This window comes from Musa acuminata, chromosome BXJ1-11 (genome assembly GCF_036884655.1).
Source record: "Musa acuminata AAA Group cultivar baxijiao chromosome BXJ1-11, Cavendish_Baxijiao_AAA, whole genome shotgun sequence".
NCBI lineage: Eukaryota > Viridiplantae > Streptophyta > Magnoliopsida > Zingiberales > Musaceae > Musa > Musa acuminata.
In genome coordinates this window covers 20,855,752-20,883,708 of record NC_088337.1, presented here as the reverse complement: position 1 = coordinate 20,883,708, position 27,957 = coordinate 20,855,752, and the positions used below count along the sequence as shown (strand labels likewise).

The window sequence follows — 27,957 nt, the reverse complement described above, 5'->3', positions numbered from 1 at the left end:
GAAGGAGATGACAGCAATGGCCCACTGTCTACAAGTTTGGCGACACTACCTTCTTGGATCGCGATTTGTGCTTAGGACAGACAACATCGCTTTAAGCCATTTCTAAACTCAAAAGAAACTCTCCCCATAATAAGCACGATGGTAGGACTTCCTGGCTGAGTTTGATATGGCAATGGAGTACAAGCCCGGAAAGGCAAATGTCATGGTCGATACATTGAGTCAGAAAGTGGAACATGTGAATGTCATACAATCGGAGAGTAAAGGCCAAGCAAGTCGGTTGCACTCCAACTTCCTTTCCAAGATCAGGGATGGACTATATAGTGATTCCCAAGCAGCAATGCTGATGCAGCTCATCAAAGAAGGTAAGGCATGATGATTTTGGGTCCAAGAGGGACTCCTTTATACAAAAGAGAATAGGGTTTATATCCCTCGAGTGGACAATTTGAGACGTGAGCTCTTAAGAGAGTGTCATGATTCCCTTTGGGCCAGACATCCGGGCATTCACAAAACCTTGGCTCTCGTGGAGAGGGCCTTCTACTAGCCGAAGATGGGTACTGATGTGGAGGAATATATTCGAATGTACCTTACTTGCCAACAAGATAAGGTGAAGCAGCGGAAGCCGGTAGGACTTTTGGAGTCGTTGCCCGTACTAGAAAGGTAATGGGAGAGCATTTCCTTGGATTTCATATCAAGCTTGCTGGTAGTAGGGGGACTTGGATCGATACTCATAGTAATCGATCGATTTTCAAAGTATGGAACTTTCATTACTACACCCTTACACTGTTTAGTTGAAGAGGTAGCCAAGCTGATGATGAAGAATGTGGTGAAGTATTAGGGAGTCCCGCACAATATCATTAGTGATCGAGATGCTCGGTTCTTGGGACAATTCTGGACTGAGCTATTCAAATTATTGAGGTCTAAATTATACTTCTCCACAAGCCTCCACCCCCAGACGGATGGCCAAACCGAAAGAATAAACTCACTCTTGGAGCAATATCTTCAGCACTATATGAGTGCCAACCAACGAGATTAGGTGAAGCTATTGGACATAGTCCAATTCTCCTACAACTTGTAGCGGAGCTCTGCATCCAACAAGAGCCCCTTCGAGATCATTACAGGATAACAACCATTGACTCCTCACACCTCGGCTATCGGATACACTAGGAGTAGTTCGTCAGCATATCACTTTGTAAAAGAATGGCACTGAAATACAGATATTGCGTGGGCTTACTTGGAGAAGGCGACCAAAAAGATGAAGAAGTGGGCTGACTTGGGAAGGCAACCACAAGAGTTCAAAATCGACGATTTGGTGTTGGTAAAGCGCCAACCAGCATCACTCCAATTCTTTAGGAACAAAGTATACAAAGGATTAGTGCATAAGTATAAAGGGCCCTTCCCAATTATCAATAGGGTGGGCAACGTCTCCTACAGCTTAAAATTCATAATGTTTTTCACACCAGCAACTTGAAAACCTACCACTCAGATCTACAAGATGCTTCTCGAAGTGTTCTAACTCGGCTACCCCCTACCAGAGTCTCCTATGAGAAGCGAGTTGAAACCATTCTAGTGGATCGCAAGATAAAGCTACCCAATGGAGCTGAGCAGACCGAGTATTTAGTGAAGTGGTAAAAGCTTCCCTGAACTGAAGTCAGTTAGAAGCCCGAAGATACCCTACGACATGAAAAAGTAATTATCAACAACTACCAACAAGCGTCGATGAGGGCGTCGACAATTTAAGTGGGGGAGAATGTCACGAACGGTTATCGCGCACTCGCAACAACTTCGTTCAACGAATCATTCATCGCTTTTGCATGCTTGAATAGAGACATGGCAGCCTGTTTTGCCTTGGTTTTGTGTGTTTTTTCTTGTAAAAATACATGTTCAAATAGGTTGCAATACATAGTGCGACCGCTCACTGCGCCGGGCCAAAAAGCCCCAAAATGGCTTCGTTTTCGTATCCCGCGGGCTATTTTCTGTAGGCATTGTAACACATGAAATGTCGACCATCTCAGTACCCTGGAACCCCCCGGATGGTATAAGGCTGGATGGGGCTTCAGTATATTGTAGGGCGTTGAAAAATCTTCATAAGTTCGCACATTGACTTGACGAGAATTTGCCTTCGCGCTCGGCACCAAGTGAGCAGTTGTTTGTGGACTTGCAACTGTTCGTTCTACCTTCTAAAATCCTTGGTTTCCTCCTTCCTCTTTTTTCTCCTATACACACAAAGTGCTTGCTAAATTGCTTGTAAAGCTTCTCTCTTCGCGAGATACCAGGACTTGTTCGTCACTCATTTTTAATCTAATCAACTTTCTATTTTACAGGTCCTTCGGGACTTGTACGAGGTTGTAACTAGGTTGAACCTTTGTGGACACATATGTCACAATGGCGCCTCATGACTTAGACAATCTCAGCTATGTTCTGAGAAGTTGGCACAAGGGTGTGTCATGACTTAAGCAACTCAAGCTAAGTTCGTGTCTTTGTTGTAAGGGTGCCTTACGACTTAGGCAATTCTAGCTAAGTCCATGACAGCCTGCACCCCGAAATTTCGAAGATTTGAATTTTGGTTCCAAGTTTTGAAGCCATTTGGGGTCTATAAATACCCCAACGATTCCTGCATAGAGTAAGAAGAAAAGTGAACAAAAACTCTATGTTTCTAGAGTTGAAAACCCTTGTAAAGTATAGAGTCCCTCCTAAAATTTAGAGACCATTCCAGGGAGAGTGTGAGGGAAGCTTTGTAAAAAGGGGGTGTAAAGGTTCTCTCCTAAATCTATCAAAAGGAGAATCAAGGTGCAAAAGGGTAGTTGATCTTCACTCATTGAAGGAAGATCGGTAGTGGAAGCTGATGGCCTCGAGTGAAGAGGAATCGGGAGTGGATGTAGGTCACGATGACCAAACCACTATAAAATTGATTTGTTGTCTTTTACTTTGTTGTTTATTTTTGCTACAAATCATTTTACTTGCTCACTACTCTACTTCCTCGTTAGATGCTTACGAATGTGTTTTTAAGTTAACATCTTTCGGATCGGTTTTCAACGAATGAATATTTTTCGAAATCTATGACTTTTATCCCCTGTACTAATTCACACCACTCCCTCTTAGTACCGACTCATTCGTAACGTAGCTTTCCATCCTATAATTTCAATCCTAGAATTTCCATCATACACATAGATGGGTATGATTATTCGTTGGATGTGATATATATTTTTTACATAAATTCATTTAGATTGTTACTGATCCCATACAACTGATTTCAGTGATCCAGTGACAACTGAATATTTTTAGTGCTTAGAACCATCTAATTCTCTTGTAGTAGATATGGTAAACTGATTTTATTTTCTCTAGAAGTCTTTGGTTCAATTATGTTCTTAGTATTTTGGCTGATAGAGATTTTGATAATATAGTCCAAAATCTCATCTTTCTTATTTATCTAAAAATAAAAAACCATCTAATTCTCTTAAATTCAGGTTGGAGAACTTTTTAGTCAAGTTTATGATTCATTCCAATAAAAAAGATAAATTTTTAAATTGAAATTTATTTGGATTTGAATATTTAAATGGCTTGATAGATTTAGATTTGAAACGTATTATTTATTTATTTATTGGAACACCATATTAAATCTGTTCAAATTGCTACAATAACAAACAACAAACATAAATTATCCCAACTGTTTGAGTTCGCTTATAGGAATTTTGATACTCTTTAACCAGAATAATATGTTTTACTACTGGAAAAATGCAAAAGCAGAGCTCTCACAGATTTAGTAACACAGCAGTAGATACTCAACCATCTTAACAATGTTGCAAATGCAAAAGCAGAACTCTCACAGATTTCATAAGACAATTGATGATACTGAACCATCTTGACAATGTTACAAATAAGATGGCAAACTTTTATGGATTGTGATCATAATGGGGTTTCCAGTAAATATATACATGATCCCCAATATTCTGTACATGGTTTGATGATCTTATTTTGCCAGCTGAACTCCACGAATTAGTCAAGCATTCCATATAGAAATTGTTTCAATCCTGCAAATACAGGAGTAGTAATTTTTCCATGATCAGAACATCTTATTGGCTTACCTACAAATATCAGATCTGCAGGGTTGCATATTCTTGGAGCATTAGAACTTGATGATCTTCATTGTAATGAACAAGAACATTTGCCGAGAAGAATCTCCAGGTTTGCTTGCACGAATGTTAATAGATGGATGTTAGATTCTTCCTGATGCATCAAGAGGGAAAACATCCTCGTAGATCACAAAAGGCTGAACAGATGAACCTTTCTCCACTACTACTCTTCCTCATTACTGAGCCCATTATCACTATAACTCGTCCTGCCTGCTCACCACAGTAACCTGGACTTCGTCAGATGCTGATACTATAATCCTATGAACAGACTAATCGAAATAAAATTGTTCAAAGCATGGTAAAGAACTTGATTGTGCTGGTCACAGATATGACTTACTTCCTGATCAAGTCACTGACGTTCTTTCTTTGGTTGACTACAACTGTTGAAAAAGAGAGATCATTTTGCTTTCCTGGAGCATTTAAGTGAAAATAGTTTTTGCTGATTTCATCCTTGGATTTGTCAGATATTGAACCAAGGATCTGGACAGCTAAGCTGCTACCTGATAATGAAGAAAAGATGGGTCAGCAGGATAAACATGGGAAGGCAGCAAAAAGCAAATCAAATACAGTCCAAGATAAAAAATGTAAAATAAGATCAGCAGCTTGACAAATCATTTTATTTATTTAAGACTGCTACCATCACAAAGTTTTCTTTCACAGAAACTTCACACAAGATAGCAGCTACCAGGTAAGTGTAAACATAATTAGAATAACCAAGGATGATGGTTCGAAGATAACAACAATAACAAAGTCACAATATTTCAACTATTTAAGATAGGTTATGTGGATCTCTTGTTTCAATGCCATCGAGTCATGTAAAAAACCAAATCCTAGTCAAATTAAGAGTTTTAATTTTTTTTTATGGTTTCTAGTAAAATGTTTTTAAGTCTTCCTCTATCTCTCATACCAACAATCATAATAAATTCATTTTTTTCTAACAACAACATTTGTATGTATCCTTAGAACATGTTAATATCATTTTAAATGGTTTTTTATCATCATATCCCCTATCAAGACCACACCTAATAGTTGATGATTGAAATCTTTTCTTTTCCTATAACTCTTCACAGAGAAATTATTGTCTCAAATTTGTAATTTGAATCAGGATTCATTGGTCCGTAAAAATTGCAACCCTAAGTTCTTATCATAATTCTGTAATTTCATACTTACACAATACAAGAGTGGCTCCAATCCATTCATTTTTTCCCCACCTCTCGCCCAATAGAAACCATGCAAAAGCAGCACCCCACACTGGCTCCAACCCATAAATAATTGCAGTTTCAGTCGCTGATACATTGTTCATAGCATTCATCTGCAGAAAATAAAACATTGCTTCTTTCTCTCTTTCTCTAAATTACATTTTCAAAAATGTAAGCCTTTAGGAAAAGAGAATTGAAAAAAAAGGGATAGACAGACCTCCGCCCATAAGCATAAACCAGTAGAGAACACCCCTGTGTACAATGCAGGTATCCAAGGGAATGAATTTATCCAATCCCACATCATGGACCATGTCCATGTACCTAGGTTCAAGTAATGCACATTGCCAAAAATATCTTTCAGTAGAAACCAGATGACCGATGATAAGGCCACAGTGAACACCTAAATCCAAAAGACTAATTTGAGAATGAAATTTCTATGAGAGATGTTGAGGAGACACAATGTGTAAGATGCTGCAAAATATAGAACTAGCATTAGCTGAACCAACCTCGTAGCCAAGGAGTGCCATAATTTTCTCCTTTTCTGTAGTTCGTGAAATGTGTTCAGTCCTAAGCATATGGATCCCAAAGAACACCGCACTTAATATGTTCAAGATATCACCGGCCTTTAAGGATAAGAAGTCCATTACACAAAACAATGTCAAACATATAATCCAGCATAGTCATGAATCTGTACGTAGACATGGCTCCAAATATGTTATTTTCATGTGAGTTTCCTACCTGAAGAATGCTATGTTAACATCCCAACTTAGTGATGTTATCAAGTGCATCAAGATGCATAACATAACATATTCATGGTTGGGTAACAAGGTAGTCCATCTTCATTAATGAACAAGTAAAACAGATGCAAATTGGTGACGACATGACTTAGCTAGATGAATTTTTTCCTTTCTCATTACAGAGATATGCAGTACTTACACAAGGCGGAGAGCCACCACATTCTAGAAATCCAACCCCTATGAGAGATACAATTGCTCCAGACCATATGAGCGCAGGCACAGCTGCTCCAAGCATTCCGTCCACCAGTGGAACAACGATCACCTGTTGATTATCATGTAATTCTTCAGAACTTCCCTGTAGTTCATCATTGATCTTTCTTTCTTCTAATCCAGAAATGCCAATTGGGAAAAGCAAACAAGCTGAAAGAAGCAGAACTTACCGTAAAGGCAGAGATGAACGACGCATGTCCGGCTTCAGATGTTAGCAAACCAAGAGCTTGACTAAGATAGCCACAGCTCACCCAAAAACCTAATTCTATTCCAGTGGATCGAGTATGACTATCCCCTCGTTCTTGGAGGATAAATGGTAGGAAGGGAATCGCTGAAACAACAAAGCGCACCATATTAAAGGATGCAGGCTCCATAATGGCTTCAACTTCTTTGAGAACCGGAATATCACTGGCTGAAAAATAGAAAGGTTTGTAAAACATTTAAAATAGTTACTCATAACCAAAGACAAGAAAATAATTTATGCTAATGCTATTAAACAACCAACATAAAAGTACTTGTAGAAATTCACATATGGAAATCCAAAAAACTTGACTGCATCAAGAATTTAATTAAGCAAGGCTTCTGTCACACAGGCCGTGCTCAAGCTTGGTGGAAACTTCAATTAAGACATTTTTGAAGTAGTTTGATGAATTTCAAGATGAATTCAGTTGCTTAAAGCAATTAACAATTTGATGTGCTACAGCTTGAATTCATGCTTCTATTATTTCTTTTTTGTTTCAAAGAAATGGATGTAGTTTGATTTTTTTTCCATCATTATATTCCAGCAGCTGATAGACTTTTTTTTTTAAGTACCAAATTTGAGTGGATTCAGTACCACATCCAGAAAAGAACAATTTCCAACTTAGAAAGTCTTGAATTTTAGATTGTGAGCTTGAACAGCATCCCAGCTCTGGATCACAAAAGAAACAGCAGAAAAAACAGATAAAAGATGTGACCAATAAGTTAGGAGAATCAAACAAAAGTAAAGGGAGGATAACAAAAATATTGCAGGTATCTGCTTTAGATAAGACTAGTAGAGAATAATTGAGGGTATCAAAGAAAGAAGACCACTGGAGAATGAATCACTGAATCATTCATCTTTGTGCCAGTAAAACTAGGCCTAGTTAAAATCCTCATATCTAATCGGCTCCAAAATACATATCTTTGAGATAGCTATGTTCTTGTTTCACTCAATTTCTTCTAACCTCTCATCTTTTCTAAGATGATCTAAATTATAATACCTCTAATTTAGTCCTCCATTAGAAGTGCAAGAAGATTTAAGTCGGTTTGTAAGATTGGTATACTAACACTAACTTGAGCCTAAGTATTTTAGGAAGATTTAAGTTGGTTTGTAAGATTGGCATACTAACATTAACTTGAGCCTAAGTATTTTAGGTCAATGGTTGAACTGAATAGATCGGTTATCCTATTGGGTCGGATCGTGACAAATGGTATAACTAATCTAATATTAGACATGGTGAGAAGCTTGAGTATTAAAGAGTACATCGTTAATGGAGTTCAAAATACATTAATGCTTGGAGCCACCACTTGGCCAGACCTCATATGTACCATAGAGGAGACTTAAATTGGCTTATAAGATGGATGGAGTTAAGTATTTTGGTCTAATGATTCAACTCAACAAGTTAATTTGTTAGATATTTCACTGGGCTGGATCATGATACAAATTTTCATGAATTTTCTGAAGCGACAACCATGAAACCCTATCTCACCTATCTAATTGCAGCAAATCAACAACAACAAATCAAATTTGCAATTAACAAATACGATTTAGCTAGGAGTTAAACCAAACAATTAACAGACGAGGGGCCAAGGCCAATTAATGTACCATAGATGACAGTGAGGACGTTGAGCAGGATGATGCTCCTGACCTTCTTGGAAGCAAAGAAGATCCTCGCCCACAGCGGACGCCTCCGCAAGGGCTTGGCCCGCAACCTGAACCGGGGCCTCCGGCTAAGAGGAGCGAACCTCTCGTCTCCCACGAACGAAAACATAGCCAGCCACTTCTGCCCTTTGTTCACCTCAACCCGCACAGGCTCATCGGCCGCAGAAGCGAACTCGGCTCGGTCGCTGGAATGAACCCGATGGGGCAAACGAGGAGCAGACTCGCCATTCAACGAGCACCTGGCGAGTCGATTGGTCCTCTTCACTCCTCTATTCGCGTCAGGAATCGAGAAAGAGGAGGCGGAGGAGGAGAGAGTGGAGACGGCGAGAGGGGAGCCGACGACGGCCTTCCAAACCCAAGCGGAGGAGGAAGGCATCGCCTCGCTCCACGAGTAGCACTGCTCGAGGGAGGCCTAACAGTCGTTCTTCGTCGTGTACGAAAGACCGATGAAGTGAATCGCTTACTGTGTTCATCGGAAATCCGCTGAGAGGTGGATTCCGATAGCATTCGGATTGGTGGAGGTGGGCATTTTGACGTGGATGTAACAGCCTCAATTGACCCGTAAAAATTTGGTGCACAGAAAACAAAGAAGGAAAAAAAGAAAAAGAAAAGGGAAAGCACAAACAATAATATCATGGATATGTTGGTAATGACATGATGAACGATGTGATGCACAAACGTATAAAATAGAATTATTTTTTATTATCTCAATCTTCGATGATAAAGAAGTAAAAAAAAAAGAGAACAAAAAAAAAATACATAGAGAAAAAAAAAAAGAATAAAAAGGAAATATGAGATAACAGAAAATTTACCTCTTCTTCAAATTTATTACTTAAATTTGATTGATGAACTAACTCCATTCTAACCCAATGACATAAAAATTTATGGGTCAGACAACTCTGTTATGATAATTATGCTTATGTATGATTCATACAGAACAGAGAAGGAATAAATAAATAAAATTAAATGAAAAAATATCGCTTTATGCAAACATATTACTTTTAATTTCGATCGATTGACTCACTAGTGAGATCAGTGACCCGATGGAGGGCTATGACCTATTGCTTTTAAAGCTACTTTCCACATCACCAATGCTGTTCTGGAATGTGTGGTACGGTGAGATAAGGCATTGATCTAATTTGATTGAGAGAGTTTGAAATGGAGGAAATCCATACTAAAATGCAACCTTTAAATTCCATCAAATGTAATTCCGATGGGATCCCAGTTCTCTTTTACGAGAATACAAGTCTTGAGGTTGCGCTCATCTTTTCATCAATCCAGACTAGCCTTCATTTGGTATTTGGTGAACAAGTCAGCCAAATCCATAATAATATACAAAAATATAAAAATAAGAAATAAAAATAAAAAGATCTGTTAGGTGAATTATAAAATCATTAAAAAAATCAAAATTAGAAAATTATTCACCTGCTTCGTCGCCTCCTCCGGCGGTTTCAACTTCGGATACGCAATCGACATTTCTGGTGATCTTTGTGGGATGTTGAAGCTTCTTGTTGGTCTTGTTCAGCACTTCATCTGTTCCAATCGATACATATGTATGGGTTTTGAAGGTGGGGTGACGTCGATGGACTCGTTCCTGTCACGGTTTTTTCCGTCGGTGTCCCGGCAGCAGATGGCGAACTCGAGCACCAACCAGTACTGCAAGTTCGACAGCTAGCTGCTGACCCTCTTCACCTCCTCACTTTACGTGGCGGCGCTGCCTTTGTCCTTCCTTGCCTCCACTGTGATGAGGGTGTCAGGGAGGAAATGGTCCATGTTCCTTGGCGGCGTCAATTTCCTCATCGGCTCCGCTGTCAACGGCGCTGCCATGAACGTCTTCGTGCTCATCCTCGGCCGTGTCCTTCTCGGTATCGGCATCGGCTTCGCTAACCAGGGAAGATTACATACATGTAATATTGTGCCATTTATGCTGGTAGAGACAGAGATGCTGAGAAGCGACTGTGTTGTAATGGTTTACCGACGAGTACGTTTGAGATGGCGCGTCAACGCGTCAACCTGGGGCTGGCCGCAGTCCCGGCCGTCATCATCACCATCGGCGCGCTCGTCCTGCCCGACACCCCCCAACCCCCTCATCGAGCGCGGCTACGAGGAGGAGGCCAAGGCCATGCTCCGCAAGCTCCGTGGCACCGACGACATCCAGGCCGAGTACGACGACCTGGTGGTGGCCAGCGAGGAGGCCAAAAGCGTGGAGCACCCCCGGTCCAACATCCTGCAGAGGAAATACGGCCCCTAGCTCACGATGGTCATCCTCATCCCCTTCTTCCAGCAGCTCACCGGCATCAACGCCATCATGTTCTAGGCTCCCGTGCTTTTTAAGACCATCGGCTTCGGCGACGATGCCTCCCACGTGTCCGCTGTCATCAACGGCGTCGTCAACGTCTCTGTCACCTTCGTCTCCATCGCTACCGTCTACAAGCTCGGTCGCCGCGCGCTCTTCCTGCAGGACGGCATGCAGATGCTCGTATCTCAGGTACTAGATTAACTCGATCTTGACACTCGTGTTCACGAGCACAATCATCGGCGAAGACCGCGGACGATGTGCATGCAGGTGGTGCTAGGGACACTGATCGCCCTCAAGTTCGGGACCAGCGGCGTGGCGGCGGAGCTGACGCAGAGCTACGCCAGCATCCTGGTGTTCTTCATCAGCGTGTACGTGGCAGCCTTCGCATGGTCGTGGAGCCCGCAGAGGTGGCCGGTGCCCACTGAGATCTTCCCCCTAGAGATCCGGTCAGCGGGGCAAGCACGACGGTCCCCGTCAACATGCTCTTCACCTTCCTCATCGCGCAGGTGTTCCTCACCGCCCTCGGCTCTGCTCCCTCAAGTTGGGCCTCTTCTTTTTCTTGGCCGGCTGGGTGGTGGTCATGACCGCCTTCATCGCCCTCTTCCTGCCGGACACCAAGAACGTGCCCATCGAGGAGATGAGATCCTGTTGTGGAGGCGCTACTGGTTCTGGGGCAAGTTCATCAGCGACGACGACATCCACGTCGGCAACTTGGAAGCAGCCGTGTGAGACAAAAGGAACGAGAGTTGAATGCTGAGAGTAGTAGGCTTCATCTTCTTATTTGTTGCCGTTGAGAAATCCCACACTTTTGATTAACTACGTAAACTTCATCGTGTTCAATTTCTTTCCCTATAACGTGCCTCTCCGTTACAGAGTCTTGTTGAAGCTCTTCGGCTTGCTTGGTGGATAAAGCACTCGGATCCCGATCAAATACCAATCTGACCAAACTGGTTAGTTGATTGGACTAGTGAATCAAACGACGCGGATTGACAAAATATATAAATAAAATAAATTATACTTTATTAGTATGACGTAAACATACATGCAAACGACGTAAATCATATCTCGTTTTCTGTAATTTAAAATCATGCAAATGACTTTCAATGACCTAACTGGTTTCTATTTTGAGTCGATTAAACTGGTTAATCGAATGAGTTAATTCAAATAATATATCGGTTTAATACGAGTTTAAAAAGTTAGGGAGAAACAGAAAAACAGTCAAAGAATAGTTGAGGATGCTTTTATTATATTTGGAGATTATGGGTACTATGCGGAAAAAAAAAACTTCAAATATGAACATTTGACAAAAAGAAACGTAAAAACATAGCTTTTTCTAGGGAATTTGTTCCAAAAATAAATAAAACAAAAAAATTAATATTATATAATATTTTTGTTTTGTGAATCGAGGGTTTGTGATGTAGTGTAATAAAGAACAAATGCAATGTTCGAGACTTAATCGTGATTAATATATTCGATCTTGAAATAGATAATTATATTTTCAAGATTCCAATCTTTAGGTTATTTCTCCTACGCCTATAAATTACTTCCGGTTTCGGTCGAACTAACGCCGAGCCAACACTAACCCACACAATTACTCATTAATCCCTCTTTTATCACCTTCTTCGCTCTCCCATTGGGTCAATAGTCCACAAGAAAGAGAAAGACGAGGGAGGGCAAAACCCCAGCAGGACGCACAGCTAGTTCCCCCACCCTTGCCTCCTCCCACCCTTGGACTCCGCGGCGGCGATGGCCAGTGCTGGCGACGACCCACCGCCGCCCCGCCTTCTCTCCATCCCCAAGGAGGGCGAGCGGATCCTCGCGCCCACCCGGAGGCCCGACGGCACCCTCCGCAAACCCATCCGCATCCGCGCCGGTTACGTCCCCCAGGACGAGGTCGCCATCTACCAGTCCAAGGGCGTGCTCGTGAGCCTCTCCTCGACTCTCTGGTTTGCTAAATTTTGGATCTTGTCTTGATTCTTGAGCTAATGGTGCCTTCTTTCTTGGCGCTCGTCTTGGGGCGTGGTGGAATGCAGTTGAGGAAAGCGAGCGAGCCCGAGGTGCCACCGGGGTACGATCCAGCGCTGGCTGAGAAACCGAAGACCAAATCGGCAAAGAGGAATGAGAGGAAGAAGGAGAAGCGGCATCAGGTTGTCTATTATTTCCCACCTTCCTCTTTGTTCTTGTGGCCCATAATTAGGCATTTAAAAAAGATATGATGCCAGAAATATTTAGAGGCAATTCCGTGTTGGTGAAAGTGATTCTTCTTTTGGAAATAGTTCTTGTTATTGGCATCTTGACAGATCTTATCAGGATCTTAAAATTCAAAATTGTGTCAAATGTTTACCTAAACATAGAACACGATCAGGGATATCCTGTGCATCAAACTGATGTTGTTAGATTGCTGTGATGTCTTAGGTCAAACAGTGTTTTTGATTTGTTGCGGAACATACAAGTACAACGTTTTGTTTAATAATTTGTTAGAGATCTAGATAGCATCTTTGGACATCTTTCAATATTACTTGAGGCCCCCATGGCAGATCTGATTGTGTTGGTGCTTTTGACTGTCTGATGATTGTGAAAACTGTTGGATGTGTCTTGTGATTCAAGGAGATCTGTGTAATATACATGCCAACCATGATATGCGCTTGTCTCTTTTTATTATTGGCAGATTATGGGTTCTCATGTTTATCAACCAATTTAAAGATGTCCATTGTACCTAGTCTATGCTCCCCATTGTGGTCATATTTTGAGAAATATCATATGTTTTCTTGAGGCGAAGGAATATGATATATCAGCAGCCATTGGTAAAAGATAATTACATTAAGAACATAAGATTTGTGTTAAAGCTTATGATTGGCTTGAAGAGGAGATTGATGGAGAAGAATTTCTTGGATATGATTGCTAAGCTTATGTTGTCTCAGATCTTGTTAAATGATTTCAGCCAGTAGCAGCCATGTTTTAGTTTTTGTGCATGATTAAGTTAAGAACTTTCTGATTGTTATACTCAAGAAGATGGAAAATTGGATGATTCTTGATTGGATTAGGTGTTTTTGACTGTGGCTGGTAGAGTTGTGTCCGAGTGGTATATTCTTGATTGGATCAGAGGTAATTTAGCATTACTGTTCTCAGAATTTATTGAGTCAGAGCGTCAGACAAATGCCAAGATCTACTCTGGCAGTTCAAATGTTTAATGTGGTTATTGTCCGTAATTGCTCAATTTTCTTGATAGTAGATTTCGGATATCTTTGCATATCTTTTAGATGGTACATTTTAACATGCTTAATGGAATGTTACACAGTTGCTTTCTGTTTCCATGATTTTCTGCACTGTTGATGAGGGTCCTGGCACTGGACATTGCCATGTGGAATTCCAGAGTCTCATAGTTGAGATACAACATGTGAAGCTAATATTTTTCAAAATTTGTTCCTTGTATAACTTGTTAGTTAGGATCAGCATACAAGGCCTAAGGTCATTACTTATACATTCTAGGTACAAGAATTTACAGTGGCAAAGTTTTTATGAGTTAAAAGCTGTATTTGCATTGATGGTAGTTAAATATTCTATATGCAAGGTGCATCAACTAGCCACTTCAATCCCTGAAGCCATCAAAAAATTGTCTCTAGTTTATACCAATATTATGACCTATCCAAAGAAATGAGCATGCCATTCATAAGGTAATTGTCTCGATCTTTGATGATCCAATATGAACTCTGTCTCCTTCCATATTTGGAGTCATGTGTAGATTTCTTTTTAGTAAACAAAAATAGATTTTTCATAATTTTGTTTTCCTTTGAGTATATCAGTGTCTCTTTTACTTCATTGTTTATTGTTACTTATCAAGACTGAAAAAGAAGGGCTCACTGGACTAACAACAATGATCCATTCCTAAGTTTCTTTCAAACATGTGAGCTGTTATTAGTTTATTTTGAATCAGAACTATCCTTGTTCATAATTGTCTTGTTTTACCTTTCCTAGTAACTTCACCTAATTTCATAAAATTATATCTATCTTTAACTAGTAGAGTTTGTATATTTAGCTTATTGAATGACATTTATACTAAATAGTTGCATTCTGAACACTTTAGAGTATATGATGATCTTTCATACATTTCATTTTTATTATATACATATTTTTAGTTTGATCTTTTGATTTTTCACTTTTATGGAAGCTAGTGAAATTAGCTTTTGGTTTATGCTATTATTGAATAATGATATTGACATATATGTTAGGCCCACTCCAGAAAGATAGATTTTAATTTTTTTTTCTGATGAACTAGACATTAATGGCAATTTAGTTTATCTAAAATTTCTATTTTACAGAACTGGAGCCTTTTATAAACCAACTTATAAGAGGATCCAATCTTAATAAATTATTTTTATTTGATAAAGCGGGTGATAGTTCAGCAGCTCAGTCAATCTAGCTTACACCCTTGAGCCAAATGCAACCTTCAGTTGGCTGAAGCCATAATAAAGCTATAAATTGGTTGAATTGATTATCATATAAATAACAAGTTAAAATTTGAAATTGCTATTGCAACTTGATGATCGATATCAAATGTGATTTGTGAAAGTGTACATCTTCTGTGGGTCTCAAGAATACACCTCAAGTTAATATATGTTGTAATTTATTAAAAAGATGTTTCCGGGTCTAAGAATATGCTGTCGATTATGTTTCCCAATTATTTCTGATCAGACTCCTCTCTTATTTTTACATGCTTCCCGTGCTGACACCTCCAAGTACAAAGCATTTTCTACCTTGTATAGCAGACCTCCTCGTAATGTCTTTCATTTGACTGAGACTTGTAGCAATCTTGAGCCATGGGCTGACTGTTTCATACCATGATGCATCATCACCATTCACCAACTCCTGCTCCAGTGCCATATATTCAAATTTATTTATTATGATTCTACAAGAGATTACTTTTTTTAGCTTGATTTTTGTTACCTGGATTGTTTTATGCACTGGCTAGATTTCTATATTGGTTATTTTATCACAGCATATGTCTCTATACCTTTTTTGTCTGTGGTTTATTTTAGTAGATTAGACTTATTACATTCTGGAAGTATGACCAGCTAGCTAAATGCAGGCTGCTCTTGAAAAGGAAAAGACCTTGGATACAGAACAAGCTGAGGTAATAAAAACTGAACCGGTTCCTTCTGCCGAAAGTATTGCTCAAGGAGAGGAATCCGTGGAATTTGTTACAGATCAGATAAGTAGGATATCTGTCTCTGCAACACCAGTGGTGGTCAGCCCTTCCACTGATACAGTGGAGATTCCCAAAGCCGAGTCTTCTGGTGTGGATTTAGATAAAAGAATTCGAGCACTAAAAAAGAAGGTATCTCTGATATGCCTCTATGTTCTGAAAATATTTGCTTGGACAGACACTCTTTCTGTATGTTTCAAGATGTGCAAATATCTGGTAATTGGTCGGGCAACCTTTTATTGATCAGATATCATTAGAGTTTGTGCAGCAATTTCCTGATTAGAACCTTATCACTGATCAAAATTTGAACTTTATGGAATTTAGAAATTCTGTGCCCCATGGAAATAATGTTAGTATACACCACCTAGTTTGTGATAGCTATTGGACATTTTAGTCTGAATTTTTCTGATAAATTAAAGAATTAGCAGTATGAGTATTCTGTATTTTGCGAAAAAGTTGTATCAAGATCTGCATCTGAACTGTCTGAGGATTCCCAAAACGCAGATACGACTCGCAGAAGCACAGCTACAGGGTGACCAGCAAAGCATGAAGCCTGAGCAAGTGGAGAAGATGAGAAAAATGGATGGGTGGCGCGAGGAACTTAAACTCTTGGAGGACCGAAAGGTGAATTTAGTGTCATGAGTGGCGATTGCCTGATGAAGTACCAAGATCTAATTTCCACTGGTTGTGCTTGTTCAGTGTTCTTGGGTGTTCTCTTATGTGGGCTGCACAATCTTCTCTAATTGTGGGTGTGCTGAACCGACACCAAAACCTGTAGCATTTGGGTAGGCAATTTACGTTGTTGGTGTGTGCCCTCGAGCTTTGTAGTTATCCTGTTTGATGTATCGGTGAATCGTTCATCTGGAAGTACTGATACCGCCATGGAGTTTCTCCTTTCAGTGTCAATGGTTATCATCATCATTGTTGGAAACTTCTTTTTCTACTTTTGGGATATTAAGAATCCCTTGTTTGATGAATGATCATAGAAATTCAAGTGGAATATAATTTTGCAAAATGTTGTTATAATATATATATATATATATATATATATATATATATATATATATATATATATTATTTAATTTTTTTGGATGCATATAGTAAATCGCTCAAAAATAAGAGCAACTAAAAATTACTTGATACAAAAAGGTGCAGTTGTACACATTATTTGTAGCCTGATGTATCTTCACCCAGATTGTGTGTTTCAGGTTGCCTATTCCTAAGTCTCCCCTGAAAATGAATCGCAAATTTCGAAGAAATATCCAAAATCTAGTCACAGCTACTTTCATTCAATCAAGCTTATCAACACTGCTTTCCTCCATTAATTATCTATTGACTGCTAAGGAATCTAATCAGGGAATACAAAAACAAATTGAGATTGTGAATGTTGAGTCGTTGGACGACGTTTTTGTTTCTTTTTTTTATTTATGAACCGGACAGAAGAGCATATCCCTTGGTCTTTCCATTCATCTTATATATTTTTAAAAATTAATTTTTAATTACTATATTAAATGAGGTACAAAATATTTTCATTAACAACTTGAGCAAAAATACCTATGAACTACGTAATAGCGGACTACTAACCATTAAGATGTTTCAATAGCCATCTCTCATTGATATTTTTATCATTTTTTATATTTTAATTTTCGAAAGTATAAAATTTATTATATTTTTCTAGAAACCAATTGATGTGCTCGTTAGTTACGCATGCTGAATTTTATAAATCTTATCAGATCTGAAGGTCCAATTTATCTTTAATCTATTTTTTTAATGCTCCGATGATGTTTTCATTATTCATAATAATGTAATCGAATTTGCTTTCTTGCTTTGGAAAACACACTACCCTAAAAAAAAAAGAATAATAATAAAAAAATCTCAGCCGTGCAAACTGTTGTGATGTTTACGAGTTACTACGCCACCGACGAACACGATGGCGGGCTCGAAGCGGCCAATGACGGCACTTCCGAGACGCCAACTTCCCGGGATCCAACGGCGGCTGGGGCTGCTAACTGATGAATCGGACGGCCGAAATCAAGTCTTCCCCGCCGCGTTTACTCGCTCGGACAAGTCCTCCTCCGTACTCGCCCCTTTTCCGAAGCCGAAACATCCTGCGGAATCCCCAAGCATCTTTTCGAGTGCAATCGGAAACCCACCGCCCCCCGTACCCTCCCGATTTGCTCGCAATTTCTCGCCCATTCCTCTGCTTGGATTCAAAGTTTGCGGCTTTCTCAAATCCCCTTCTCTGCGTGAGAGCTCGTTCCATCGGAAATTTCTTGTGGATTTGGCGTTCTGGTTCCCAGGTTTGCGTCTTCTGGCTTCCTTGACCGCATGAGCTTGTCAAAATCTCGCCTTTGGGGCGCTTCTTTATGATGGGTCTTGCGTCACCTCCGAACCATGGTCTTCTCCAACCATAAGAACTACGGCTCTCGTGGCGCGATGGGCTCCCGGCACCGGCAGCAGCAGGGGACGGGGTCGCGGCCGAGGTTGGAGCGATGCAACGCGGTCAAGAACATCGATTACGAGGCGCCGGCAGCGCGGGCGTCGTGGTCCGCGTGCTCCACCGCCTCCGAGGAACCCCGCGACCTACGCGGCACCCGGTCGCTGGACCTCTGGCCGGCCACGTGCGCTCGTCAGACGAGCTTCCGGATCGACGGCAGTATCGAGGGCGAGGTCGAAATCTTGTGCCATAGCCTCGGCCTCAGTGGCCCCGAGGATTTCGCCATTTCTGTCGACGACTGGGAGAGGCGCAAGGTGCGATCGTCCTTCGACATCCTCCCCAGGTCCAGAATCCTGCAGATGGACACCCCGACCCACGAAGATCCCAGTTTGGCGTCCAATTCTGTGCCTTCTCGGCCCTCGTTGGTATCTGAAGAAGAGCACATAAGCCAAAAGATCGCGGAGGAGGAAGATTGCCTGCTCCTTGATGGCTCGAACCCTGGAATAAGGGTTACAGACTCTGAACCTGTCGAGCTTCCATGTACTCTTCCGAGGTCCAGAGGAGGAGATGAAGGAATTCGAGGTGTCCGGCCACCGGTCCTTCTTCCTCCACCGCCTATGTCAAACTTTGAACCTCCTCCGTCGAGACCTACAAATGACAATCCACTACGAACTCTTAAGCCGCCTCCATCGATGTCAGTTCCAGCCATTGACAAGATGAGCTCGACTTGGGATATTATCAAATCATTTGCTCCAGAGAGAGGTGTACTTGAGGTAGGTAGGAGGGAATCCGTGGATTCTGTGGAGAACGAAGACAAGGAGGGGGTCTTTGAGGCAGATGAAGTCACTGAGGAGGAGTTGAGGGAGCTGTGGTTGGGGGACACTGCTGAGGACTTCAATGGAATATCTTCTTACTCAACGATGAACGATGATGATTCATCCAGTACGACTACTGAACCGATGTTCATGATTTCGCCAAATGGTAGGTTCAAGAGGAGGATAAAATCATGGATGCGTGGTGTGCTCCTGGGGAGTGGTTCATATGGAATGGTGTATGAAGGAATCAGCGAGTAAGTGATGATGCAAAATCAGTATTCCAAGAACTTCGTTTTGATTTATGTGTATGGCTTAGATTCTCAACGTTGCAATATCTAGACTATTCTTCTTTTGAATTTTAAGATACCTTGTGAATACTCCCATAGTTCATAAAGAAGGCTAATTTATTTTTGTATAGACTCCTTGACTCAAAGAAATTGGTCTATTATAGTTTTCAAATATCTTTCGGTTCTTGAATTTTTGAGATATGCAAACTAAAAGTAATGTACTTGCGATGGTAATAACTCATAGCTTTAACTGTGAGGAGAGCTACACTTGGTTGTACTTTATCCATTACAACTTTGTACATAGGTGCACAAACAATATGTTATGAAATTTTTAAGGAGAAAGAAATAAAGAATAAGTTGTGAGATGAGTATAACTATAATTTGGTTGGATTCATGTTAGAATGCAATGTAAAGAAGGTTTTTATGACAAAGTAACTATTTACTTAGACAAGTTATGGGGAAATAAATACTGAGAGAAACTTGCACATATAATGTTTTTCACAATGACAGTGTGTATACTTTGTGGAGATTTAATGTTGTGGGTCTCAAAATGCAAGCTATTTACTGCCTATCAGATATGCTGAAGCATTTAAAATAGTAGAACTACTAATGATAAAGCGATATGCACCAGCTTACTTTACTGATTTCTCAATTTTAATATATTAGTCCAAGCGTCATTTTCTTTAGTCCTTAATTATTTGTTTAAGCTCTAAGTGGAGTCAGAATGCATATTTTGGATGAAGTTCCCTGGTTTGCGACATTTGCTGATGAGATTGTTCTAATTTAGGAGAATAGAGAGAGGCTAAATAAATAAAGTTATTTGTTTATTTGGCCAACAGTTGTTCATGAGTTGATCAACCCATTTGCATGAATCATCTCTTTATCCAAAAGTTTCTTTTTCTGTATGCAGTATTTCTATTTTATTCAGGTCTTTGTGCTTCAAATAGAACAGAGTTTTTTTAAATGAAAAATTAGAAGGTCTACAAATTTCAAGAATAAGTAGGTATTGGCTCAACTCTATTAAATTGAAGTATTTTAAGCTTTATAAAGTAGTTACTGAGTTTGGATATTATAAAAAGAAATGAGCAATTAATAATGTGTTTGTCATATTAGGGAGAAATGAACTTTATTTGCTTATACCTGAAAGCGTTCACAAATTTACATCTTCTTGGGTGTCCCTCTCATATATGTAAGGATCAATAGGTTCTTGATAGTATTTAGTCAGTTTTTACTGTATTTTTAGCTTCCTGTAATCAGCCAAACTTTGCTTGTTGGTTGTATGTATCGATCTTTACTTGGAGGTCTATTATCACATGAAACTTGATTTTTCGTGGATGATATTTCCATTATGTTCAGCATTATATAATTCCATATATCTGCTAATGAGGATAACCATCTGGAGGGTCTTGTGGCTTTGGAATGTTTTATTTTCTGTAGGTTAACATTGATATAAGTGTCATTGGATGGTCATATTATTCTGCAACTAAGATATTCTTTCTTCATGTGTACAGCGAGGGTGTATTTTTTGCTGTTAAAGAAGTATCTTTGCTTGATCAAGGGAGCAATGCTGAACAATGTATTCTTCAACTTGAGCAGGTAGGATGATGCCAATTTCTATAATGTGATGATTATCGAGTTGCACTAATTCTTAATGTTGCTTAATAATTTCTTTGCAAATTATTTTCTTTTCTTTCTGGTTATACATGTTATTGCATATACATAGTTCTAAAGGGTAATTTGAAGTTCAACTAAATTCAGTTCTGAGCATTATTTCTTGACTTTTCTGTTCCAGGAGATCGCACTTTTAAGTCAGTTCCAACACGAAAACATAGTTCAGTATTATGGGACAGACAAGGTATCTAGTTTTTCTAATCTCGATATTTCATCAAGTTTTTGAACTGTGTATAAAGTTCTCCTGATAAGTGATATTTATATAGTAAAGAAATTTGTAAATCAAGTCTCATCAACTATGCACGTTTCTTAGTTCTCGTCTTTAGTGGTTCCTTTCCAGAAACTAATTTTACAACACACCTTAAATTTGTTTTGCTATCATGGCATTGGAAATGTCCTAAAAAAACAAAGATTAGGTGTTGCAAATTTATCAATTTGTGAAATAACAAATTAGGGATATTTAAACCTTTTTAATTCTTGTTCTTAAGCTTTTGTTAGTTTTCTGTATTAGTTTAACTTATCTAATGAAAATTTATTTGTTTTGTAATCTTTACAGGAGGATTCAAAACTATATATCTTCCTTGAACTTATCACGCAAGGTTCCCTTGCATCTTTATATCACAAGTATCACTTACGAGATTCCCAAGTTTCTGCATACACCAGGCAAATTCTAAATGGCTTAAACTACCTTCATGAGCGAAATGTGGTACACAGGTGATGCGACTTTTTTAACTTTTACATCTATTCTGGTATCTGTAAATTTGATCTCTTCAAGATATGATGTTATAATTTTTGGATCTTGTGCTTTCCAAGCCAGTCTTAGTTGGGGCCATGTGCCATGGCTTTACAGTTTATCAATATGAGTAGTGTCCCTGCATAATGGTGCATGGCACTGTTGGCACGTGTTATACTTTATCATGTGTTCCAGCAAACATGCACTGCTAAAAGTTTATATAGATTGAAACTATATAATATATATGAAGGGCATGTGATGCTGTTCTGTGCCATTATCTTGGTGGCATGTGCCAGCTGGGCCACCCGTGCCTTCGTCTTTGATTCTTCAATTCTGTCAATCATCAGAAATAGCTTGGTGATGGGACCAGATTTTCATATAAGTTTGTATAGATGTTCTCATTAGCAGCATGGACTGAAGATAATACAATTCTTGTACTTAGGGTTTCCTTTGTCATTCCTTTCTGCTTTATAGAAATATAACCTTAAGGCAACTTCTTTTGCAGAGATATCAAATGTGCAAATATATTGGTTCATGCAAATGGCTCTGTAAAACTTGCGGATTTTGGATTGGCAAAGGAGGTTGGTCTGTTTCTCTCAAACTTTATGTTTCTGATTTTTAACATAGTATCTTTATATTGCTTCTGTGAAAAATTTCAGATGACCAAATTCAACATGCTGAAATCTTGCAAAGGAAGTGTATATTGGATGGCTCCAGAGGTTAGCTTTCTTTCTTTGGTTTTCAAAAAAGAAAATCTGTATTTTTCCACTAACAGACAGACCAAGAAGACCGGCTTTTTTCATAAATAGTGCCAAGTAGGTTAGGTGATGTGAAGGTTTTCTGCTAAGAAATCTAGACAAACTTCATAAAAATGTTAGTATGTAAATATCAACCGCAAGAATTGTTTTATTGGGGTGCACAATATCAACATATAGAGTCAAGTAAAATAAAAGTTTAGATCTGTTATTTATGTTGTTTGAGGAAATTATGTCTTGATAGAACATATACCCACATCAATGTATATTGGACTTTCATCTTTGGCTGCAATCAGAAGTTGTGATATATAAGGATTTTTAGATGGTGATGTGGTGACCAGGACCATGTCTGCTTTTGGTTTAATCCATTGAAATAACACATTTTAGGAGTTTTCTACCCATTGGCACCTATCAAAACTAAAACTTCAGTATCATATTTTGCCTTTGTGGGTTTCTTTTCAGATCTTGTTGTATTTAAAGTTTTAAACTATAGATAATAAGCTGCAGCTCCTGCTTTTTATATTGGTTTTGAGCCTGCCAATTTTTAACTAATCTCTTGGATGAGAGCTAAGATTGTTGAGCCATTTTGTTTAATTATCTTGTAAACAAAAATTAATGAAATTTTTGGAAATTCTAGATTCATTTGAAAGCACCGGTATCACTATTATCATTTTCCCAGGTTGTTAATCCTAGAAGAACATACGGACCAGCTGCTGATATATGGAGCCTTGGGTGCACTGTTTTGGAGATGTTGACTCGCCAGATACCTTATCCTAACCTTGAGTGGGTGAGTGATATGCAATCTTCTCTCTCTCAAGTGCTTCAAATAAAACTTTTTGTTGTCATTTTAGTCAAGGTCTGCAATTTCGTACCGTACCGGAGTTTAGACGTTCGTTCGGTACGGTACGAAACTGTATACCGAGCGGTATACCGTTCGGTATACCGCTCAGTATATATATATATATATATATATATATATATATATATATATATATATATATTATTTAAAAGGCGACGTTGCATCGCCTCGGCGACGTCACCTCGTTTATATATATATATATATATATATATATATATATATTATTTTATTATTATTTTTCGTCCCTCCCGGTAGCGGGCAGTCTGTATACCGGTATACCGTCGGACCGGTACATACCGCCCGTACCGGGCGGTATCATTCAGTATTGCCTACCTTGATTTTAGTAACAAAATAGTAAATCTCATTACTTTCTTGTAGTCCTTCATACAAATATGTTATCTGGAGTTCATACATTACATTATTACTTCTATATGACCTGAAAGAATGTCACTGCTGTCAAGCAGCCAGCCATATCAAAGACCAGTGAGAACATTTATTTAGTTTAATTAAATATTTAGACAAATCTAGATGACTTGGCCTTATTATTTGATAGCCAAGTAAAAGATCATGATATATTAAGCATTAAATTTTTAAGTTTACAAAAGTAGAAAAGGAAGCACAAAGAACTTTACAAATGCATACTAAAAAGAGACCAACAAAAATTCTGACATTTGATATTGCTTAGAACATATGACTAATACTCGACTTGATTGAAGATTAGAGATTAGATAGTAGAACATTTTTAAGATTATATGAGATTCAGAACAGTGCTAGACTTAGGAATGATGACACAACTATCATATATATTATAATATGATAACGGAACATTCTTGCCAAGTCACTTTCTCGTATATCATAATGTGATAATAGAACATGCATGTCACTAGAAAGTTTCTCTATTATACTTTTTGTGGTGGAGAATGGAATTATAAAAATTGCAAGATCTATAGAGATGAGTGACCTTTCTTTTGAAAGAGCTAACTATTCTGGCTTGCATTTGCCGATGTTGACTTGCTACTATGCTACTGCTGTTGTTACTTTTGCTGCTACAACTACTGCTGCTACTAATGTTGTTGTTGCTGCTGCTACTACTATTACTACTAATTATTATAATTGCTTTTACTGCTAAGTCGTCTTGCTTGTCTTGAGTTTCAATTTTCAGTTGCTACTTGTATATGTTTGGGAAAGGCACGATATCAATGTCAACACATTTGGTGTCAATAGTACTTACTGGTTCATTCTAATTTGCAGACACAAGCTTTGTTTAAAATTGGCCGTGGCGAACAGCCTCCTATTCCAGACCACTTGTCTGGAGATGCACGTGATTTCATCAGCAAGTGTGTAAGAGTGAACCCCAACGATCGACCCACTGCTTCACAACTGCTTGAGCATTCATTTGTCAGGGGTTCGTTGAGAGCTTCTTCAGGATCTAATTTATCTTTGTTTAATAACAAGAGATGAACTCACTAACTCAGTAATGACGCTTCAAAAAACATATGGGTAAAGCACTCTGTCACCCTTTTTGTTAGTCTTGAAGTTTCAAGCGGTCAGTTTTGTCCTAGCAATCTTGTTGGTATATGCTTTCACAAGATGCTACTAGAATGGGATGCTTATTTAAGAACACTGAATCGTGCCATCAGTTTATTTTTAATGAACTGGAAACCGTTTTAGATTGGATGTGTTTATTGTATAAATTCAATTCTTTTTGTGCAGATCTTCAGCGATATGCTGCTAATATGCACTAATTCAAGGCTGATATTATGATTCTTCACTAGCGGAGCCTCAGTGGATAGCATATAGTAATGTTGCTGGGTTGGTGCTCAACAGCTTGGACTTGCGCTGTTGGCTGTCGTTCTTTCTCAAAAGCTGCTCATATCTGGCGATCGATATGTTCATGCGTTGGGCTTGCACGAGACAGAAGTGGATCCGAAACCTTGTTGTGGAGCAAGATGAGTGCATGTCCTTGTGTATATGTATGCATGGTTTTTGAGTCCCAGTGTCATCAAGGTTGCTGTTTAGTTTGAGTAGATGATGTTGTCTATTTTGGTGTTTGTATTCTTTAGCTGTTGTTCAGATTGTATTGATCTTGAGGTAGAAGCCTAAAGCAAACTATCAACTAGGCAAGCTTTTATGCTTAGTTCCATAGTATGCGGAGTCCAACGTATCATATTGTTTCATATCATTCCATAGTACTTCCAATATGATCCATTTTTATAATATAATAATATCATATCGAATTGTTGATTATTGTTGATATTAGATTGAGATCGTTCGTCCGTGGCGGATGACTAAAACCGAGCTTATTCGAAATTGGCTCTTTATTTTTGTTAGAATTAGTTTATTTTTCCACATTAATTTTGAATTCATCTAAAAATCAATCTAATAAATGACACAGGATCTATTCATCGTCAAACCAGCTTGTGAACATTAAAATTTAAGTGCAGATGCACAAAGTTGTCATTATAAATTCCTTTGATTGAATGGTGTGTAGGCCGGATTCGGATATCATGACAATTCAAGTCCGAATCCGAAATTTTCAAACGACTCTACTCCAATTATTAATCTGAAAGCATAAAGGTAATAAAAGCAAATACTGCTTAAAGCCGCACTAACAAACAGTTGACGCCTCCACCGTCACCCCGCTAGCTCGCTTCGCCGCCCTTTCCCTCTTCGTCCGCCCTTTATATGCACGCACAACTTATGGAGATATAGAGAGAAGAGGCTCCAAAATCCAAAGAGGGGGAGGATCTCGGCGGCGATGACGACCCCAGTCGACCACCACCGGCGATATTCTCCGCTCGACGACCGCCGGCACCGCCGTTACATGGGCCCGCCCATATCCACCTCCTCCTCGGCCGCCTCCTTCAAGGGCTGCTGCTGCTGCCTGTTCCTCCTCCTTACCTTCCTCGCCCTCCTCGCCGTCGCCGTCGCCCTCGTCGTCGTCCTCGTCCTCAAGCCCAAGAAGCCTCAGTTCGATCTTCAGCAGGTGGCCGTGCAGTACCTACTCATCGACTCCACCACCGCCGCCCTCGGCGGGGCCCAGCCACCGGCAGCGTATCTGTCGCTCAACATCACGCTGCTGTTCATAGCGAACAACCCGAACAGGGTGGGGATCCGGTACGAGGCGGCGGCGCTGGAGATGATGTACGGCGGGGTGCCTCTGGGGGTGGCGACAGTGCCGGGGTTCGAGCAGCCGGCGGAGAGTCGCCGCCTTGTCCAGACCCGCGTCGTTGTCGACCGCTTCAACGTGCTCCAGGCCGACGCCCTCGATCTCGTCCGCGACGTCGCCCTCAACGACCGCGTCGACCTCCGCCTCACCGGCGACGTCGCCGCCAAGATCCTCGTCCTCGGCCTCTCCTCCCCCAGAGTTCAGGTCACCTCCTTGCTAACCCTAATTCCTACTCCATCTTTTTTTCCTTCTATTTTACATCAAAATTCCCAATAATTAATTTTCTTTAAGACAAAGAAGTAAATTGATAATCCAGCTTAAATGTTCTCGTAAGTACGGAATAGAAGAGGTTTCATGTAGGACAATTTCTAATAATTTACGGAAAAATATTATAATATTCATATAATGCAGTTGTATGTATGTGGAGTCTATAATAAACCTTTTTTTTTTGTTAAAATTTTTTTCTTTAAAGCGTCATCAGAGATCAAATTCTAAATATCTTTGATTTCACATAAATAATCAACATTAATGAAACTATAGTTACTCTTATGGTTCCAACTGGGAATCTTTTTCCTTGTATGGACTATGATAGGTTGATCATTTCATACGGCATGTTCAATACCATCATGAGACCTACTTCTCGTTAGATAACATCGATTCGTTTTTACCCTTATTTGATGAAAATTCAATGATCATTTTTGTCTGAATTAATATATAATATATAATATATAATATATATTCAATTAAATCCTTCTTATTCCTATAAATTAATAGGTGTCGATGGATTGTGCAATCGTGATCAGCCCCAGGAAGCAATCGCTCATCTACCAGCAATGTGGAGTCGACTGAGTACATCTCTAATGAGTCTCTTTTTCCATTTGTATGTGCTTGGAAGCTCTAATTCTATTAGTTTAGTTTGCTTCGGGGCAAAGTATCGGTGAAGGGATGCTTATCATGGCCAAGTTGGTGCCCGCAACACCATGGCGGTGCGCTCTCTCTCTCTCTCTCTCTCATGAACCTTTTTGTTTCGTTGGGTTCTCTGAGGTCTTTGTGCTGGAAAAGGGTAGGCACGAAGAGGAGGACAGCCTCTTCTCAACCTTGGTTTGTCTTTTAAAGATTTTTGGTGAAATGTTGTTGTGGGTGGCATGTTCTTCTCGGCTTTGCTGACTAAACAGGAAACAGATGAGGATTGGGTGATACGACCTGTCATGCATTTGGTAGCGATTTCCTATTTAATGATTACATAGTATTTCTTATAATTAATTATTTTTATTATTTCGATCTTTATACTTTAAAAAATTATATAGTAAGATCATTTATTCATCGATTTTATAAATAAAAATATAAAAATAAATAATAAAAATATAATTTTAATATTTTAATTAATGATGATAGACGATATTGATAATGACAAACGATAACATGGGGTCATGGGTAGTTATTGTAAATGAAGGTTATTTTGTATTTATATTAATGTCAATGTAAAGCAA

At 39.4% G+C, this 27,957-nt stretch overlaps 5 protein-coding genes across 6 annotated transcripts; 4 read left to right on the top strand and 1 right to left on the bottom strand.

Annotated features, from left to right (window-relative positions):
* Positions 1-3,804: 3,804 nt before the first annotated feature.
* LOC103971356 (uncharacterized) lies at positions 3,805-8,798 on the bottom strand. The gene is made up of 8 exons (XM_009385354.3): positions 8,183-8,798; positions 6,507-6,748; positions 6,266-6,388; positions 5,836-5,952; positions 5,547-5,729; positions 5,301-5,442; positions 4,468-4,630; positions 3,805-4,340 (listed from the first exon to the last, which is right to left on the bottom strand). The coding sequence occupies exons 1-8, from the start codon at positions 8,613-8,615 to the stop codon at positions 4,325-4,327; spliced, it is 1,419 nt and encodes a 472-aa protein (XP_009383629.2). The 5' UTR covers positions 8,616-8,798; the 3' UTR covers positions 3,805-4,324.
* A 1,185-nt stretch (positions 8,799-9,983) lies between these two features.
* Positions 9,984-11,267, top strand: LOC103971370 (sugar transport protein MST6-like). The gene is made up of 3 exons (XM_065088487.1): positions 9,984-10,442; positions 10,557-10,727; positions 10,806-11,267. The coding sequence occupies exons 1-3, from the start codon at positions 9,984-9,986 to the stop codon at positions 11,265-11,267; spliced, it is 1,092 nt and encodes a 363-aa protein (XP_064944559.1).
* Positions 11,268-12,108: 841 nt separating this feature from the next.
* Positions 12,109-16,684, top strand: LOC135597260 (partner of Y14 and mago-like). Its single transcript, XM_065089973.1, has 5 exons — positions 12,109-12,461; positions 12,572-12,685; positions 15,625-15,873; positions 16,246-16,365; positions 16,441-16,684. The coding sequence occupies exons 1-5, from the start codon at positions 12,285-12,287 to the stop codon at positions 16,528-16,530; spliced, it is 750 nt and encodes a 249-aa protein (XP_064946045.1). The 5' UTR covers positions 12,109-12,284; the 3' UTR covers positions 16,531-16,684.
* Positions 16,685-17,798: 1,114 nt separating this feature from the next.
* Positions 17,799-25,545, top strand: LOC135597258 (mitogen-activated protein kinase kinase kinase 1-like). Of its 2 annotated transcripts, none has more exons than XM_065089972.1 (9): positions 17,799-19,247; positions 20,792-20,876; positions 21,073-21,135; positions 21,508-21,665; positions 22,190-22,265; positions 22,344-22,403; positions 23,119-23,226; positions 24,550-24,703; positions 25,012-25,545. In XM_065089972.1, the coding sequence occupies exons 1-9, from the start codon at positions 18,136-18,138 to the stop codon at positions 25,041-25,043; spliced, it is 1,848 nt and encodes a 615-aa protein (XP_064946044.1). In that variant the 5' UTR covers positions 17,799-18,135; the 3' UTR covers positions 25,044-25,545. The 2 variants fall into 2 exon arrangements, with proteins under 2 accessions (XP_064946044.1, XP_064946043.1); XM_065089971.1 differs by having other exon boundaries at positions 17,801-19,247; positions 24,550-24,798.
* Positions 25,546-25,904: 359 nt separating this feature from the next.
* On the top strand, positions 25,905-27,613 carry LOC103971353 (uncharacterized). Its single transcript, XM_009385350.3, has 2 exons — positions 25,905-26,671; positions 27,242-27,613. The coding sequence occupies exons 1-2, from the start codon at positions 26,057-26,059 to the stop codon at positions 27,314-27,316; spliced, it is 690 nt and encodes a 229-aa protein (XP_009383625.2). The 5' UTR covers positions 25,905-26,056; the 3' UTR covers positions 27,317-27,613.
* The last annotated feature ends 344 nt before the right edge of the window (positions 27,614-27,957 follow it).

Excerpts from the sequence above, each read along its gene's own strand:
- LOC103971356 (XM_009385354.3), bottom strand. The coding sequence starts at position 8,615 with ATGCCTTCCTCCTCCGCTTGGGTTTGGAAGGCCGTCGTCGGCTCCCCT. Across the intron at positions 6,389-6,506 it reads CGTTCATCTCTGCCTTTACG|GTGATCGTTGTTCCACTGGT; the intron begins GTAAGTTCTGCT and ends GATAATCAACAG. Across the intron at positions 5,953-6,265 it reads GTGGTGGCTCTCCGCCTTGT|GCCGGTGATATCTTGAACAT; the intron begins GTAAGTACTGCA and ends TTATCCTTAAAG.
- LOC103971370 (XM_065088487.1), top strand. The coding sequence starts at position 9,984 with ATGAGGGTGTCAGGGAGGAAATGGTCCATGTTCCTTGGCGGCGTCAAT. Across the intron at positions 10,443-10,556 it reads CCAGCGAGGAGGCCAAAAGC|GCTCCCGTGCTTTTTAAGAC; the intron begins GTGGAGCACCCC and ends ATCATGTTCTAG. Across the intron at positions 10,728-10,805 it reads TGCAGATGCTCGTATCTCAG|GTGGTGCTAGGGACACTGAT; the intron begins GTACTAGATTAA and ends ATGTGCATGCAG.
- LOC135597260 (XM_065089973.1), top strand. The coding sequence starts at position 12,285 with ATGGCCAGTGCTGGCGACGACCCACCGCCGCCCCGCCTTCTCTCCATC. Across the intron at positions 12,462-12,571 it reads ACCAGTCCAAGGGCGTGCTC|TTGAGGAAAGCGAGCGAGCC; the intron begins GTGAGCCTCTCC and ends GGTGGAATGCAG. Across the intron at positions 16,366-16,440 it reads AACTCTTGGAGGACCGAAAG|TGTTCTTGGGTGTTCTCTTA; the intron begins GTGAATTTAGTG and ends GTGCTTGTTCAG.
- LOC135597258 (XM_065089971.1), top strand. The coding sequence starts at position 18,136 with ATGGTCTTCTCCAACCATAAGAACTACGGCTCTCGTGGCGCGATGGGC. Across the intron at positions 19,248-20,791 it reads GTGTATGAAGGAATCAGCGA|CGAGGGTGTATTTTTTGCTG; the intron begins GTAAGTGATGAT and ends TCATGTGTACAG. Across the intron at positions 21,666-22,189 it reads GAGCGAAATGTGGTACACAG|AGATATCAAATGTGCAAATA; the intron begins GTGATGCGACTT and ends CTTCTTTTGCAG.
- LOC103971353 (XM_009385350.3), top strand. The coding sequence starts at position 26,057 with ATGACGACCCCAGTCGACCACCACCGGCGATATTCTCCGCTCGACGAC. Across the intron at positions 26,672-27,241 it reads TCTCCTCCCCCAGAGTTCAG|GTGTCGATGGATTGTGCAAT; the intron begins GTCACCTCCTTG and ends ATAAATTAATAG.